The 17,637-nt window shown below is 42.3% G+C and overlaps 1 protein-coding gene across 5 annotated transcripts in view; it reads left to right on the top strand.

Annotated features, from left to right (window-relative positions):
• Nucleotides 1–17,637, top strand: part of hecw1a (HECT, C2 and WW domain containing E3 ubiquitin protein ligase 1a) — a 96,918-nt gene that overhangs the window by 28,429 nt on the left and 50,852 nt on the right. For all 5 annotated transcript variants that reach the window (XM_028569102.1, XM_028569101.1, XM_028569104.1 and 2 more), the window contains 5 exons: nucleotides 3,020–3,189; nucleotides 8,926–9,068; nucleotides 9,388–9,488; nucleotides 10,059–11,008; nucleotides 12,744–13,302. In XM_028569102.1, the coding sequence (XP_028424903.1) occupies nucleotides 3,020–3,189; nucleotides 8,926–9,068; nucleotides 9,388–9,488; nucleotides 10,059–11,008; nucleotides 12,744–13,302 (1,923 nt within the window). The remainder of the gene's footprint in view (nucleotides 1–3,019; nucleotides 3,190–8,925; nucleotides 9,069–9,387; nucleotides 9,489–10,058; nucleotides 11,009–12,743; nucleotides 13,303–17,637) is intronic.

Genomic DNA, 17,637 nt, shown 5'->3' with positions numbered 1-17,637 from the left:
CAAATGATTCACTTTAACTTGTTTACTTATTGTTTCTTTACCATTGTGCATCTAGCATATATAAACTCATCAGAGTCTGAATCTGAAATATCCTTTGCTGCTCTAACTGGTTCATACTTTCTCAACTGCCCCTTCCAGGCAGTGCTGCGACCGCTGCCTTCAAGGCACCTAACCTTAACCTTAACCTTAACCTTAACCCTAACCCCAACCATAACCATAACCAGTGCCTCCCAAAGGTGCCTTCGGGCAGCGCTGCCTGTACGGCACCGTTGGGGGAAAAAACACAGATAAACGCATTTGGCTGTCTTGGCTCCACATTCATCTGTGTTATGAGTTGCTATTCCACATCTTTAACACACGGTGTTGCTTTAGCCTTATTCTTTGTCTGCGCTTCTGTTTCCATTTTTATTTTAACTCGCTTAATATTTATATTTTTTGATATATTCAATCTCTTAGCATGTCATCTTCTAGTATTTCACATGAATTCAATTTTATTTATAGTATCAAATCATAATACAAGTTATCTCAAGACTCTTTACAGATAGAGTAGGTCTAGACCACACTTTACAAAGACCCAACAATTCCAGTAATTCCCCCAAGAGCAAGTATTTAGTGTGACATTGGCGTTTTAGGCATAAACCTTGAGTGGCGAGGAAAACTTCTTTTTAGGGAGAAACATTGGAGAGACCCAGGCTCTTGGTAGGCGGTGTCTGACGGTGGTGGTTGGGGGTGTGATGAACAGTGGTAATTATAAGTAGTAGTAGTACTATAGTATAGTAGTTTATGGCGTAGCAGGGCACTGCATGGCATAGGAGGGTGCCAAGCAGGACCACAGAGAAAGCTGCAACCAATCTGCAGGGTGAGAAAACATAAGAACTCTGGGGAATAAGCTCCGCAGAGCTAAGTTAGTAACAAGCATTTCTGGGACATCAATGCACACAGATGGAAAGAGAGAGGAGCTCAGTGTATCCAAGGAAGGAAGTCACCCGGCAGCCTAAAACTATAACATCATAACTAAGAGCTGGTCCAAGGCAAACCTGAGCCAGCTCTATAAGGGTTGGTAGATGAATCTGACGACCATGAAGAGAAGCAGAGAAGAGAAGGGGTGCCGTGTCTGTACCAATACACCCTCCCCCGCTGGTCTAGGCGAATGCTGCAACTCCTCACTCCCTAACTAAACGTTAGGGAGTGAGGAGCTAACTAACTAAAAGTTTACTCTTAAATGCGGTGACGGTGTCTGCCTCCCGAACCCAGACTAGAAGCTGGTTCCACAAGAGAGGAGCCTGATAGCTGAAGGCTGTGGCTCCCATTCTACTTTTAGAGACTCTAGGAACCACAAGTAACTCTGCATTCGTGGGGAGGCAGTGCTCTAGTGGGACAATAAGGTACTAGGAGCTCTTAAAGATATGATGGTGCTTGACCATTTAGAACTTGTAGGTCAGGAGAAGGATATCAAATTCAATCCTGGATTTAACAGGAAACCAATGCAGAGAAGCTAATACAGGAGAAATATGATCTCTTTTCTTAGTTCTTGTCAGAACACATGCTGCAGCAATGACTTTGTCAATTCTCTCACAGCATTAACAAAAGCATCAACAGATTTCATTTACCATTGGATGAGTTTCAAACAAGCAAGCTACCCAACTTGGCTGCAAGCAGTAATACTGGGAACCAAGCAGTCGGCCCATTCCGAACAGGCACACTCTCCAAAAGGGCACTGCACTAGTAACTACAATTTGAAGACATGATTAGAAGTATTCTTTTAGACATTTAGAATCAGCCAACTTTTTTTTTATCCCAGACATACATTACTGTAAGAAGGCATTCAGACCAAAGATAACACTACATTAAAACACAAGTGGCTTAGTGTTTGCACTCTTTCCTACTTGAATCTTGAAAATAGTCTGTTATCATATATTCTTACATCATATATCACCTTAGATTAAGTCAGAGGATGCCCCTCTGGCTACCTTTACTCCTCAAATTATATACAAACCACTTGAAAGTCAATTTGAATCCCAAAAAAAGAAGGACAAAACAACCTTGACACAGTTAAAACATAAAATTAAGGGATATTACAGCAATTCTATCTACTTTTTACACACACCCATCAACAATGTACTTATTACCAATGACACACTGATCTATATGGCAGTAACATGCCTGTAGACATGTAGTTATTATGTCCTTCACTCACAGAAGTATGTTTTCAGTAATCTGGAAAGCCCATAGAATTCTTTAAAATTCTTTCCAGCTACTATATGAAAAGAATGTGCAGCCACACACAAGAGCCTATGGAATTATTTGGGTATAACAGACCTGTGCAGTAACTCGTTACCATTTTATTCCCCAAGGTGAAGATCTGAAATGTCCTTTCAAAGATCCCTCGGCATAGCCCAGAAATAGATTATGTTACAACAACTCTGAATCCTTATTTATTTATTTTGTTAGCAACAATGTTTTTAATTTCAGAATATCAACTCCTGTGAATAAAATACTCAGGATAAGACCTCAATAGAAGTTGCAGCCCAGGGCATATCCACGCATTCCACCCCTTTGTACACAATATAGTTTTTCTCCTGTGCCTAATAGGGCCTAAAACATTTATCTTTCTGTTACCAGTTTTTCATCATCAAGAGCACCTTAAGTTTCACAGAATTTTCCACATCTGAAAAATTATTAAGCACGTGGCAAGTTCCAAACTTATTCTATAACTTTTTTAAATAAATAGTTTTAATAAAAGAAATGACCTGGGATTTTTTTGCTCAGCTCTCAACATCCGGAGAAAACAAACCCATGTGACGCGTTCGTCCAATCCGCTGCCGGTTTTCATTACTTGGGCAACAATATCGAGTACTTGTTGTCTCAAGAATAGTGCCGTTTAAACTTTGCACTAATGAAAACCCTGCAATGTGTAAATCTGAACCTGTGCCAAACCTTTTTATTATAACAGAGGACAAACATTTTTGAGTCATTCCATAACCCTCTACTTCTTTACTTTCATGTCCACCCCTTTCAGACCTCCAGGCAGTTGGTTTGAAGAAGGGGATGTTCTTCAATCCTGACCCCTACCTGAAGCTTTCCATCCAACCTGGAAAGCACAGCATCTTCCCCTCGCTACCACACCACGGCCAAGAGAAACGCTCCGGAGTGGTCTGCAACACTGTCAACCCACAATGGAGCACGGAGGTACAAACACACAGAGGCATTTCTAGAATTTATACAAAATATAAAGCAACTAATAAATAAGGATGCACCGAATCCTGATTTTTGGGGTTCGGCCGAATACCGAATCCACTAGTTAAGATTCTGCCGAATCCTACTCCCATCCTCAGTCCATTAACACAGTAAACACATTAATGAAGTAAAAAACGTAGCAGTGTATTTTTCAAAGCTGGTAATGGTTGTCTGGTTAACACAAGTTTTTAGCTGTGACTGTCCTTCCTTTGCCGTACCTGAAGTTGCTGCATTTTGGCTGCTGTCTGTGGATTCCTTCATGCACAACTCGTATTCTTTCGGATGTTTCATCGTAGCGCGCGTAGTGCAAGTGTAGGGTTCGGTTCGGTGGAAAAAAAGTTTGACAGAAACCGAACCCTGTCAAAAAGCCCAATATTCGGCCACATCCGAAGCCGAATCATGGATTCGGTGCATCCCTAATAATAAATAATGATGTATTATTATAGAACTAACTACCCCATAGTATATAAAATAATAATAAAAAAGTGCTCCACCTGTACCAGCTGAACACATACAAAATAATTATAATACAGTAATATAATATAATAATATAATATAATATAATGGGAATCTGAATGCAATACTTTTACATAAGTATAAGATCTGATTACTTCTTATTATTATGCTGTAACCTTAGTTCTATAAGCACAGGCAGAGAGCCCTCTACTGCAGACTTTCTCAACCTCTAGGCCTGTGTGGTCCGCGAGTGCCCTCTAGTGGGTCGCAAAATGTTCATGAAAAATATTGGTAACACTTTCAATAAAGCCTGTCTCTTTAATGCATTACAAACACATTTATAATGTGTTATAATCTGCTTATAGCGCTGTATAAAATGCAACAATAATCATAATACATTATAAAGCATTTTTATAATGACTATATCATAATATAATTGCTGGTCACTCACTGTTTCTTTTTTCCCAAGCCCATGTTTATAAAACACTATTAACATACTTACAATACGCTATAATTTTGCCTAATGCACTGCGTAATTATAGTTATATATTTAAAACTCTTCATAATGCTTTAAAACAATAGTCATAACACATTATAAAGCATTTTATAATGACTTATAAGGTCAAGTATAATTACACTCCATAACTCACTGACTACCATTTTTACCTGAATCTTAGTGTATTTTAATTCTCATAATTTTAATACATTATTTTAAGGGACCTTGACTGAACCTTTCAGACATACTCAAAACCTAGGTTGGGATTACTAGGTTTTTCTAGGCCCCACATTTAGTTTGTGTAATGTGTATTTTACACTGTCCCATAATATAATCTTAAAGTGATGGTTCGGAGAAATTTACCCTAGTGTCCTTTGCACCATGACCTCGAGCCAAACACCCCCCCAGAAGCTTTTTTCACCTGGGTCTAACATTGGGCGAGTTAGCGTAGAGTAGCGTTAGCAGCTGAATAGCTTAGTGCAGGGGCTAATGGACCCACGTTTGTATCTCGTAAATGACCCCACTAATAATGCCCGAAATGATACCAAAGGTCTACACTAGTACACATATATAGTGCAAAGGACCCTAGGGTAAATTACTCCGAACCATCACTTTAAGCTGTTTACAGATGATCAGAGGTAAAATAAGGGCACAGAACACAGAGGCTAAACGCAGTGCAGGTATATGTCATCATTGCTAATGCTTTGGTTGCACATCTGAGAGGTCAACAGCAACAAGGTCAAAGTTAAAATAATTAGAACTTTGAGTGCAGTGCTCAGCTGCAATTTCAAGTGGTGTGCCAGCACAGCCAGTGCAGAGCTGTTTTACTGCAGATCGTGTGTAGGCGGTTTTACATAATTCTGGTTGTTCAGATTTGAGGCATAGCATGAAAAGGACAGGTTAGACTATAGCATCACTGGAAATGACTCAGTGCTTTGTGCATAATATGGAGCTGTTTTCTGTCCGACTGCAATATCTGTCTGAGAATGCTCTACAGCACAGTCTCTTATCTTTTATGTCCCTTAGGAGACTAAATACACTGATATAATGTAGTGTCCTTCTTGGCAGCATCCACTCAGCTTAAAGCCATTTTCCTTTTCCAAACAGCTCCCATGTTGAGTTTGAGTGGAGCTTGGAAGTAATGTACTGTATAACTGTAATGGGTCTCCATAGGATGCTAGCTCAGTCAGCATACATTCCATACTGCATCCCACTACCCTGCAGCTTAAAGAGACATGCATATTCTGCATATTTATATAATAAGATGAAATGATGACAACAAACAACATCACAAGAAAGGACTCCTGGATCTAAAAAGTACTTTCAATTAAATTGAATACTTTTTGCAGATATATTCTATAAATAGTGGTAATATTAAGCTTTTTTGAATTATAAATGCAGGGTTATATTTATCTTCATTTGCCAGTATCCATATTGACCTTGAGTAATTTTATTTACTTCTAGTGTGCTGGATCTGGTTTATTGATTGTTTGCTGATGATGGCCACCAGAGTTTTACTCTTCTGTATTCTAAAATATGTTTAAAAGGCTTTTTAATAATTCATAATTTGAGTAATAATTTCTAATGCTACATTTAAATACCCAATGCTGACAATTGTGCCACATATGATTGACTTGCATGCCCAAATGAAATAAGCTGCAGTTTCTTTTAAATAGGGCTTCCATCAATATCACATGTCTAAATTTAGAAAAAGTCTATATCAAAGAAGCTGTGCTGGCTGGTATGGGTGGCGGCGGGAAGGTCACTAGGATTAAAAGATGGGGGCTTTGCCCCCAGGGTAAACTTGCGCTTCAAAATCTTTGCACTCAAATATTTTATTATTGTATTAGAACTACACTTATGTCAACAACCAGTCAAGAAACCAAGAAGGTAACAAGTAAAAAGCAACAGACATATTCTTTTCTTCCATTTCTCTGCTAGCTCCCCAGATATTGTCACACCTCCTCAGCCATAACTAGAAGCTGGCCTTCTCTGCCTCTTCTGAGAGCTCCCTCATGATTTTGTGTAGATCTTCGCCTCGTAGACCTAGGTGGATCCAGTGCTGGGTTTCCATCTGCTTCCCTTGGTTTGCTTCCTGCCTCTTTCGCTCCACCACCTCCGCCAGCCTCCTGAGCACCTGGTCGTGCCTCCACCTGAACCTGCCCTGTGTCAGAGCGGTCCCGCAGCTTGCCAGGATGTGTTGCACCATCGCTGTTCCCAGCCACTAGTGCAGATTGCGAGGGGAGGGAAGAGTGTTGCCCTAATCAGGAAACTGAGTCAGGCTTGTGTCAGCTTCCATGTGTCTGACCAGCTAACTCCCCGGCTCAGCACCCCTTCCCACACTGTCCATTGTCCCTGTTGCCCCTGAGCCACAGCTTTGACCCTATACTCTTCTTCTTGTGCCATCCTTGTCACCTCGGCGATAACAAGGTCCTTCCTCTCCTTTTTGCTGGCTCTGGACCACAAGATGGATAGGTCGTTCCATTCCAACCCTGTCCGTCTTGTTTGGACTATGCCCACAACCTCCTGGTGTTTCAGCCTGCCCGCTGCTTTCTGGACTTCTTCCTCTGCCCTCCATTTCCTCCCTGTCTCCACATGGGCATGCATCTTCCTCACTGACTCATCTGCAGAGTTCCTCAGCTCCATCACCAGCTTTGCCTTCTCTTGCCTATATACCAGCATAATTGATTTTAAGGGTAACTGCAGTGTGTTCCACCTGTGCAGGCTTGATGTTGAGAGGCCCCTTGGGAGAATCAGCCATTTCTGGCGGAAAGAGTTGGCTTTGGCTTCCATCCTGCTCACTGCTGAAGCACCACATCTTGTACTTTCCAGGTAACTGGCTTACGTTGATCTTGGCCAGGTTTGCTGACAGCTGCTGAAGGCTGTCTTCCCCACCTCCTTGTCTGAAAGGCTGGATGTATAGGGCCTTCCCAGACTTCAGATGATCTGGTCTACAATGCGGGGAATGTTTTTTTCCTCCAATGGTGAAAGTGTGCCGTTTTCGCAGGGACAGGCTCCTTGATTTTCAAGCCTTGGATTTCATCCTGGCCCAAGAGACCAGCTCGTCTAGTCTCTTCAGGAGCCGTGCCATGTATGGTGCAGTTTGGAGGAGGCATGTGGTGTCATCCATGGAGCTCCTTAAGAGGAGGGAGCCTCCGACCAGCTGGCAAACAAACTCTGGCGACCACCGGCCTTACTCCGATCAGGATCACTTTGAAGGCAGCAACAGAGGATGGGGGAGATGGAACATCTCATTGCGATTCCTACTTCCAGTTGCTGCCAGATGGTGGAATCATGCGGCGTGAAGCAAATGTGGAAATCTTGAAAGTAGGTCATTGCGATGGCCTTGATGGTTTCTGGGACGTAGAAGAAGTCCAGAGCAAACTCAAGGAGTTTGTGTGGAACCGACCCATAGGCATTGGCTAGATCGAGCCATTGGCTCTCTGAATCTGCTCCCAAATCATGGTGGCATGTTCCAATCCCCGCCTTCTGGCAGCTGATATCAATGTAGCCATTCTCCATCAAGTAGTTGGTCATCCTCCTAGCCACAACTGCCAAGAACATCATCCCCTCGACATTCAGCAGGGCAGTAATCCTGAACTGCCTGATGGTCTTCTGCTCTTTGAGGATGAAGACTGCCTATGCCTTTTGCCACTGAGATGGAATGATTCCTTTGGTCCAAGCTGTTCTCATTAGCGTCAACAGGAGTTTCAGCACTCTTGGGCAGTTCTTATACAACCTGTATGGTATCCCATTTGGCCCTGGTGCTGATTAAGATCTTGCTCGCCGTACCACCAGCCTGAGCTCACTGAGTTTGGGTGGGGAAGTATCGAACAGCACTGAGGTTTTGCCGGCTTGGGTACTGCCCTATTCACAGTAGTCACTGTTTCCAGAGACATATCGCTTTAAACAGGTAGAGCCTAGCACCTGCTAGAGTAATACTTTTTCTGACCTTTTTGTATCTGAGCCCTGACAAATATCCCATATTACAAAAAAGACTAAAACTAACACTAAAACTAATAAAAACTGAACTAAACTAAGCATTTTCAAAAAATACAAAATAAAGTAAACTAGCAAACCCACTTTTAAAACTAATTCAAACTAAACTGAATTTGAAAACAAAAAGTCAAAACAAAATAAAAATAAAAACTAATGAAAAATGCAAAACTATAATAACCTTGATACGCACACACATCGCCAACACAGATGAATGGTGAAGGGAATTGATTCAATGTAGTGAGTGATACAGAGTACACTGTAAAAAAATAAAAAAATCTAATAATTATTGTTCTTATTATTTGGTGGGGCTTAAGGGTAGCTTCAGCCCCCCTAAAATAGGCTTAACGACTTCCATGGGTGGCGGTCACCCTCTAGCAGTTGCCTTTGACAGCTAGATTTGAGTTTTGTCCAAAATAATAATGAGAAGTAATAAAAGCCTCACAGAGCAAACCAAGACCACTAACCTTAACCGCAACATAGACAAAATGTTTCCTTGTCATGTTGGTAAAAAAGCATAATCCAGGCTACATTATGTTTCATACAATACATATGCTCTAATGCAAATTAGTTCCAGATTAGTCCTTGTGGGATTTCTATATTAAAGGCTAGTGTGAGTGTACTGTATATGATGTAATGGTGAAACTGTACTGCATTCACAAATATCAAACATCATCCCAATCCAATAACACTGAGTGGTTTAATTCTAATGATGTTCTTGCTTCTGTCTGTTTCTCCAGAGGTTTAACTTTGTATCTCTGCCCACTGACGCCCTGGAGATCGAGGTTAAGGATAAGTTTGCCAAGAGTCGGCCAATCATCAAGCGTTTCCTCGGAAAGCTCTCTGTCCCTGTCCAGAGGCTATTGGAAAAACATGCCATTGGGTAAAACACACACACCATGCACATTTATGTAGTGGAGGTGTAAGCTGTGTGTGAAGATGAGTGCAGTAGGACTGTGCGCGACATCAGTCAAAATATTACTATTGTGCTCTATGATCCAAGTCTTAAGAGCTGTGGAAGCATCCCAAATACACTACACTGGTGTGGTTATTGCCAGTTTAACTTCCATGTGACAATCTGATGTCAGCTATGATTAAATTTGCTATATTTCAATTATCCAATTTTTCTTCCTGTGTCGCTGCACTTCCATTATATACACATTTACTCTTTTTCTCTGCCCTTCTTTGTTTTTTGTCTGCAGGGATCGGGTAGTGAGTTATTCGCTGGGTCGCAGGTTGCCAACAGATCATGTCTGCGGCCAGTTGCAGTTCCGCTTTGAGCTGACTTCTTCCATGCACCCAGGTACAAAGGGCATAATGCCATCTAGCAGTAGACCTATTATGAATCCTGCTATCTTCCCTCAGCTGTTAAGCTCTCATGTCAACTGTCTCTCTGTAGAAAAATGTTTTAAACTTTGAAGCTTTAAAGAAATCGCTGGGGATTCTTATACACATATAGTATTATCTGTGCATGTCATTCCTGAAATATTTGATTGTAGGTAATTAAATATCTTTTTATAATAACCATGTAATATAAAAAGGATAAGAGGTAGAGTTTGGCAGCAGGTTTCTTATTTTTAGTTTGCTCCAGCCCTTGCTTTAAGAGATGAAATTCCAACCGTGAGGGCAGTTCAGAGGCCACCGCTGGGGGGCAGAGACCTGTTGGAAACTCACCCAAGTTGTCATTTAACAATTAGAGTTAGGACTCAATATGCTAACTTTTGTGAAGTACTCTTTTAAATACATCAATGTTCACAACTCACACTTGTGCATGCCACAACTGTCAGGAATATGGTAAACACAACCCAATTTAACGGCACTAACTCTCAAAGTTGAGTTTAGTGGACATCTAACATGTGCTCTTTTTTTTTAGATGATGAGGAGGTCTCCCTTGTCATAGAGTCAGCCTGTGCTGATGGGGGAAATGCAGCAGATGACAACTACGCTGCTCATGCACATGATGATGACACAACAAGTGTGGGACCTGACATGCCTGACCTCCTTCTGGACACCCCTCCTGACCCTGAGACATTGGTGCCACCAGCCTCCACAGAGGAAGCCTCCACACCCGAGATGGTCCATCGTTCGGAGACAGAGGAGGCTGAGGTGACAACAGAGGAGCAAGAAACTGTGGAGGACACAGTGAGGGAGGAGCCCCCATCTACAGAGCCACAGGGGGTGCAGGAGGAGGGGGCCTTGGCTGAACAGCAGGACGAGAACAGTGGAGAGGGGGAAGAGGAGGAAGGAAAGAAGGACAGGCAGAATGGAGGAGATGAGGACGACCATAGAGCAGAGTCTGCACCACAAGTTGAGGAGGAGGTGGCTTTAGAAGAAAATAAGGTTGGGAAGGAAACCCAGCCAGAGCCAAACTCTGACAATCCTTTAGTACTATCAACAGACATCCCATCCCAGGAGGCCTCTGTAGAACAAACTGAAAGGCCCCAACAGGAGGTGACAGAGGGAGAAGAAAAAAGCTGCGTCCCCTGCACCTGCCAGTCCTTCTTCTCGAACTACAACTCCCATGCTCCCTCACGCCGCAGAAACCGTCCCTGCTCCCTTCCGGTGTCTGAGCTGGAAACGGTGATTGCGTCGGCCTGCGGTGAGCCGGAGACACCCCGATCCCACTACATCCGGATTCACCACCTCCTTCACAGCCTACCCTCGGCCCAGCACAGAGCCTCCAGCCAGGAGGAGGAGGAGACCGGGGATACAAGCACTACTCAAGACACTACCTCCGACACATCACCGACACTTAAAAACTCCAAAGAAGAGGAGGGGCAAGAGAATGAGGAAGAGGAGGATACAACCCATTCTCCCTCTCAGGTACACCAGCTAGCCAGCCGTCGCTATTAAACTCCCCCTCAGGAGCTCCAACCCACTCTCACGGCAGTTTGTGGAATGGTCATGTAATTGAATCTATTGATTTGTGTATACGGACACGTTTATCTCTTTTTTGTTGTTGTTTTTTTTCCCATCATGGTCAGCACGTTTTTTACAACCTGATCTCACAGAATTCCATGAAATGAACACGGCCCCTTAAGTTAAGGAAAAGGTTGTGGGTGGGCTTACGTTTCCATGAAACGCGGGACAACAACGGGACGGTTGGGTTTAGAAAAAGAAGAACGGATGGTTGGATTTAGGAAAAAAAGAACGGACAGTTGGGTTTAGGAAAAGAAGAACGGGACGGTTGGGTTTAGTAAAAGAAGGAACAGGACGGTTGGGTTTAGGAAAAGAAGAACGGATGGTTGGATTTAGGAAAAGCAGAACGGACGGTTGGCTTTAGTAAAAGAAGAACGGGACGGTTGGGTTTAGTAAAAGAAGGAACAGGACGGTTGGGTTTAGGAAAAGAAGAACGGGACAGTTGGGTTTAGTGAAAGAAGAACGGGATGGTTGGGTTTAGGAAAAGAAGAACGGGACAGTTGGGTTTAGGAAAAGAAGAACGGGACAGTTGGGTTTAGTGAAAGAAGAACGGGACAGTTGGGTTTAGGAAAAGAAGAAAGCGACAGTTGGGTTTAGTAAAAGAAGAACGGGACGGTTGGGTTTAGGAAACGTGACACGTGGGACACGATCCCCGGTCTCCTGGGTGAAAGTCCTGTGATGTTTGACCCATCCACCCCCTATATACTAATTGCTACCGTAGTCGCTCTTAATGAATCGTACTGTGATCACGAAAGATGCTTCCCATTGAAATACATTAGTTTAAAAAAACCTGCTGACCATCACAAAAAAAAGGAGATAAACGTGTCCGTGTACACGAATCAATAGATTAAATTTACGTGACCATTTTACGAGCTGCCGTGAGACTGGTTCGGGAGCTCTGTGCCGCATTTGCAACACACAGATCTTCAAAGAGCCTGGGATGAGAGCAGACATGCAGGTGTCAGATCTGTGCAGAGCACTGGAACAAACACTCACCACATATCACCAACACTACATTACTATGAACTGCAGGAGCTCAGTGGTTCCATACTCTAATTACCCAAGTGAAAATCCATTAATAATCTATAAATTTGATTACATTTATAAAATTGATTTACCGGCCAGCTCTTGCTCACAGAGATAACTTTTATCTCATTATTCAAAGCTTCAGCCACGTTTAATATAAACATCCGACATTGTAACATTGTAAGATTTGACATAAAATATTCTCAAATTTCTCCGCCAAAAGAATAAGAAAAGAAGTGAGGCCAGGAATGGTTTGTTTCATCTGAATCTGACTGTAGCTTAAGCCATTATTCTACTGTATACAGAGGCATGAGGAGACAAAACATGCATAAATAATTAACAGTAGTGCAATGACAGTGTCCAAATACTATAGTTAAGTGTAAAATTATTTTCTATAAAAAATGGCTTACTTACTTGTAAGGGTAAAGTACTTCTACTGAAAATTGGAATATCTGTCTCCAGTTTTTTACTAAATCTAAGCTTTAAAATGGCCTTTTACGAACAAATGGTCTATACCATAGGAATAAAAGCATGTTGACTTGATGTCTCTGGTTTAACTGCGATTAAAACACTTTATTTATTTCCTCTTTAAAATATCTGTGTATTCCTGCAGGTCCCAGAGTGTCTAGGCCCCTGCTGCCGTCGCTCCATACCCCGCAGCCTCTCCATTGAACGCCTCTCTGAGCTGAACCAGCTCCTGGAAGGTGAGGGAGGAGGACATACAGCAGACAGGAGGATCTCCCCCTCCTGCCTGGAGGAGGGGGGATCCAGTAACGGAGGAGGGAGAACAGTTGGTGGGAGCACCCACAGACATCCGGGTGAAAACGAGTGTGAGTTTTGCGACACCTCCTGCTACAGCACCTCCTGCTACAGCACTTCGTGTTACAGCACGTCATGCAACTCAGGCTACGAGGGAAGGAGCCGCTTCTGCAGCCATACCCGCCTCTCCTCAGTTGACAGCAACAGACTCTCCTGCAGCACTGTGTTCTCCTCCCAGGATGAAGATGAAGATGAGGAGAGCGCCTTTGAGTCGGTACCTGATGGGCACATGTCGGATGACCAGAAGGTGGGCGGGGCAGAAGGACAGAGGAGGACGGGGAGCCTGAAGGAGGCCAGGAGAGGAGAGCAGGGGGAGCCAGCTGTGGCGGGGCCTAGTGATAGAAACAACATTGGTGAGATAAAACATGACCTTCTTATTAGTTGTCTCCTAAAAGTCTCAGCTTCATTCTGTGTTAAAGCTTAAACATGCACATCAGTACAACAGCTAGAGGTTCAATTGGTCTGCTGCTATGTTTTGGCAAGAGTTTGGCCAGTTAGACCCCTACTATTTTTTAGCGGGATTGATGTAATTAAAGTTTTAGGTGGCACACTGCATACACATCTTTTAATTAAAGAAAGCTGTCAGTAGCTCTGCAAAATGGTCTTGGGAAGGAACTTGTTTTGGTGGAACATTTGCACTCTGCAAAAGAAAACGTGACATAACATTTTTAATCAACTTAACTGTTCACACAATACATTAAAGTAAGCTATTTAAATGATCTGGATACATGGTTAAATGTAATTTGCTTTTAACAGTGTGTCACCGTGTGTAATTTGTCCACAGCAAATACCCGCCAATCTGTCAAAGAGTCAATGCCATAAACATATTCTTTGTAAATCTTTACAATCATTCCCCGGAAGAACCAAGCAGGCCTTTTTAGAACATAAACACAAAGAAAGCGGGAGGTGAGGGAAATTCGGCGTTGATCCAGACTACTCATGATATGAAATTATTTAACATAAAGTTAAATTTAAAAGCCTTTTTAAAATTACTTCTACAGGCCATCCTGGTAGCCGAATGGTTAAGGCTTTATAACACATAACTATAACGCCATAGGTAAGATTCAAGCCAGGGATCTTTGTCATGTCTTTGGCATGTCATAACCCCCCCTCTCTCCCAACATTTCCTGTTTTTCTTTCTCTGCAGTTTCAACTATGAAAGAAAGGCAGAGAAATAATGTTATGAGTTGAATTATGTAATTCACATTTACATAGGCCTATTAAGTTTTTGTAGAGTTTCACATAGGCTTACATTATGAAAAGGACCTGGCAACACAGATTTCCATAACCATAGTTATATATAACCATAGTTATGGAAATCTGCTCTGCTCTGCTCACAGTGACATGCTGGATGTCATTGATTTTCCCACTCCAGTCAAAGCCTTTATATAATGACACTTTCAGCTGAAAAACTAAAAAACACCAACAAAACCAGAACCAAACACAGGATCATAACAGAATAGGACTTAAAGCTTTAGTGCGTAACTTTTTGATATTGATAAACATGCGTTACATTCAAGCCATTGCCAAATGAGTTGCTACAAAGCTAATTAAGACTATCAGCTCCACACAACTCTCTCTGGATTTCTCAGTGTGGCTATGTTCAGAAGATTGTGGCGTCTGGTGACTTTCCCGCGCAGAAACTCGAGTGAAGATAATGACCTCTTTTGAAGAGTCCATCATGTTTTTTTAATCCTCCTGTCCTCCTTAGCTGCTAGCAACTGCATCGAGGAGGGGTGGGGCCGCATGCGCGATCAAGTAAGTCTTGTATCATGTGGATGCGCCAACAGTGTTGTTGTCATTACTTAGAATTCCTCATGGGGGAGACAGAAACTACCCACCATAGCTTTAAGAGACAGAAACTGAGTAGGTGATAATGTTTTCTGAACTGATCTCAAATTTTCAAGTTACGTGTGATAACTGGGTAATTGATTGAGATGTGTAAAGGGAGAGGGAGTGATCAGAGCAGGGATAAGATAGAGAGGTTATGGACCAAATTCAGCTCCATAGCTACCCACTCTGGAATGTCAGTCCAACCAAAGTGTGAGAACGTGAATATAAACCCAGTAGCTGCAGCTGAAAATTGGGAAGTGCCATGCCTTTGTTGTGTTTAGACTTTTGGAGATGCATTTTTTTAAGTCAAGGTTGTTTGCCTGTACATATGTAGGAAGTTAAACTGAGTCCAGCAGATCAAAGAAAGATTTGGGCATGAAAACTGTTAGTGATTGAAAAAGGTATAAAAACTTTGGAAGGATGGTCATTTTAACATAATTAATACCGCTGACGAGGGATGTAGATTAAGGTGACCACTGTACTAAACATTGATTAACATGATGAAGAAGTTTTCTTTAAAAAGGCCTTTAAATTGTTTTCTTTAACTATAATACCAAGGTAAGTGCACTTGCTTTTCATCATTTTAAAGGGGTGGGTTTGATATGAGAACCAAAAGGTAATCTGCGTAAAGCAACACTTTATGTTCAACCCCCCTCCTCCAGATGTCTGGGGAGCTACGCAGGGCAATTGAGAGGGGCTCTATGGCAAGGTCGAAAAGAAGTGGACTCAGGGGACACCCTTGACGAGTTCCCCCTTAGAATATGATATTAAAAAAAGACGTGTATATTAAAATAGGGTTGACAAGTTTTTACAAAGCCGGTTTGATCCTCAGAGATAATTAAAGGAAGAATGTTCTCTAATCTATGGGCAATAACTTTAGCCAACATTTTAGCGTTAACATTCAAAAGAGAGATTGGCATGTAGGATGCACACTGTTGGATCTTTGAGTGATGGAGAAAATAATTTAAAGAATTCTGCAGGGAACCTGTCGAGTCCCGGGGATTTTTCAGATTGCAAGGAGGAGATTGCAGTAGCTATTTCCTCTGGTGATATAGGCTGTTTCTCAGAAGAAATCGTGGGCATATTTAAATCGTATAGGAAGTTGTCTATCAATGTGTTATCATTAAGAGCTTCAGAAGTATAGAGGCGAGAGTAAAAAGGTCTAAGTGTATTGTTAATTTTGGAATAGTCAGAGGTGACACTCCTGTCTTCTGTGCGTATTTTGGTTACGAACTGTTAAGCTTTATGTCCCCTCAGCTGATTAGCTAACAGCTTTCCAGGTTTGTCAACATGAATGTAGAACAAGCTTTTGCTCATCAGGAGTTGTTGTTCAATTAGATGTGTTGAGAGAAGGTTGTATTTAGTCTGAAGTTCAAGTTCAAGTTTATTGTCATATGCATATTAATACGAAGTACCACAGCAATGAAATACAATGTGCCTTAGAACTCTCTCAGCACCAATCAATAATAACAATTTTAAAACATAATAGCATTTATAAACATCTAGAATATCCAAACACAATATACATAAGTGACTATGTTCAAACCACAGCCCTCCTTCCTGTTGTGCTATCGTTCAATAACCTTATTACCTTAGGGTAAAAACTATCCCTAAAACGTGTTGTGCGCGTTGGGTTGCTCTGCAAACGTCTCCCTGATGGAAGGAGGGAGAAGAGATTATATGCCGGATGACTAGAATCCTACAGAATACCTCGTGCCTTCTTAGTGCTGCGTTTCCAGTAAATGTGTTGGAGCGATTCAAGGGGAACCCCAATGATTTTAGATGCAGTCCTGACCACTTTTGTCAGAAGATTAAGGTCATGTGAAGTAGCCCTGCCAAACCACACTACAATGTTACCGGTCAGTATACTTTCAATTGTACAGCGGTAAAAGTTCTGTAGAATGTTAAGGGACATACCGTATTTCTTAAGACACCTCAGAAAATAAAGCCTCTGATGTGCCTTCTTAATGGCACAGCTGATATGGAAGGACCATGTGAGGGTGTCTGAAATGTGGATGCCTAAGAATCTAAAGGTGTTAACAGTTTCAACTGGAGAGTTGTTAACAAAGACAGGTGTATGTGTGGGTTTGTTCTTTGTAAAATCTATGATGACCTCCTTAGTTTTCCCCACATTAAGAGACAAATTATTTCTGTTGCACCACATGATCAAATTACTCACCTCATCTCTATCAATTTCATAGTTGTTGTCAATGAGTCCAATCACAGTAGTGTCGTCTGCAAATTTCATTATTACTATTCATACTCATTATTAGTGGGGTGTTTGGCAATACAATCATAGGTATACAGACTGTATAATAAAGGACTCAGACAGCAGCCTTGAGGTGCTCCAGTGTTTAGCACTACAGGGCGGCCTGTATCCATGCAAGTCCTGTATCCACCTGCAGATAGAAGTGCAGTCTAACCGTCTAACCGGGGATTTCCACAGCATGCGTAACGGCTGCAGACTGGCTCCGCTGCGTGTCTGCTGCGTGCTCCGCCGTCCGTCTATACCCACCAGGTCCGGATTTGTTGCAGCACGGCTGCGGCCATGACTGACAGCTGTAGTCACGAGGACCCACAAGTTCTCGCAAATTCAGGTGGAATATAACCACAAAACCACAACATTTAGTTTCCATCCAGAGGAGTAGAGGGGAAACAGCTCTGTGCTGTGTTTTCAAGGTGTAGTGCAGGGAAATATGATCCGCCGTGAGCACGGTGTATTTTATTTTGAAAATTAACCGGATATTTATTTTGTTTCTGTGCTCGACTTCCTGTCCCGCACTATCTGCCGTGTGCTGAATTGCTGCGGAGCTCTCCGTCGTCCATCAAAAATAGAAGCTCTGCGTATCTGCTGC

The sequence above is a fragment of the Perca flavescens genome, chromosome 22 (assembly GCF_004354835.1).
Source record: "Perca flavescens isolate YP-PL-M2 chromosome 22, PFLA_1.0, whole genome shotgun sequence".
Taxonomy (NCBI): Eukaryota; Metazoa; Chordata; class Actinopteri; order Perciformes; family Percidae; genus Perca; species Perca flavescens.
Note: the sequence above shows the minus strand (reverse complement) of the source record. Positions and strands in the feature narration are given on the sequence as shown.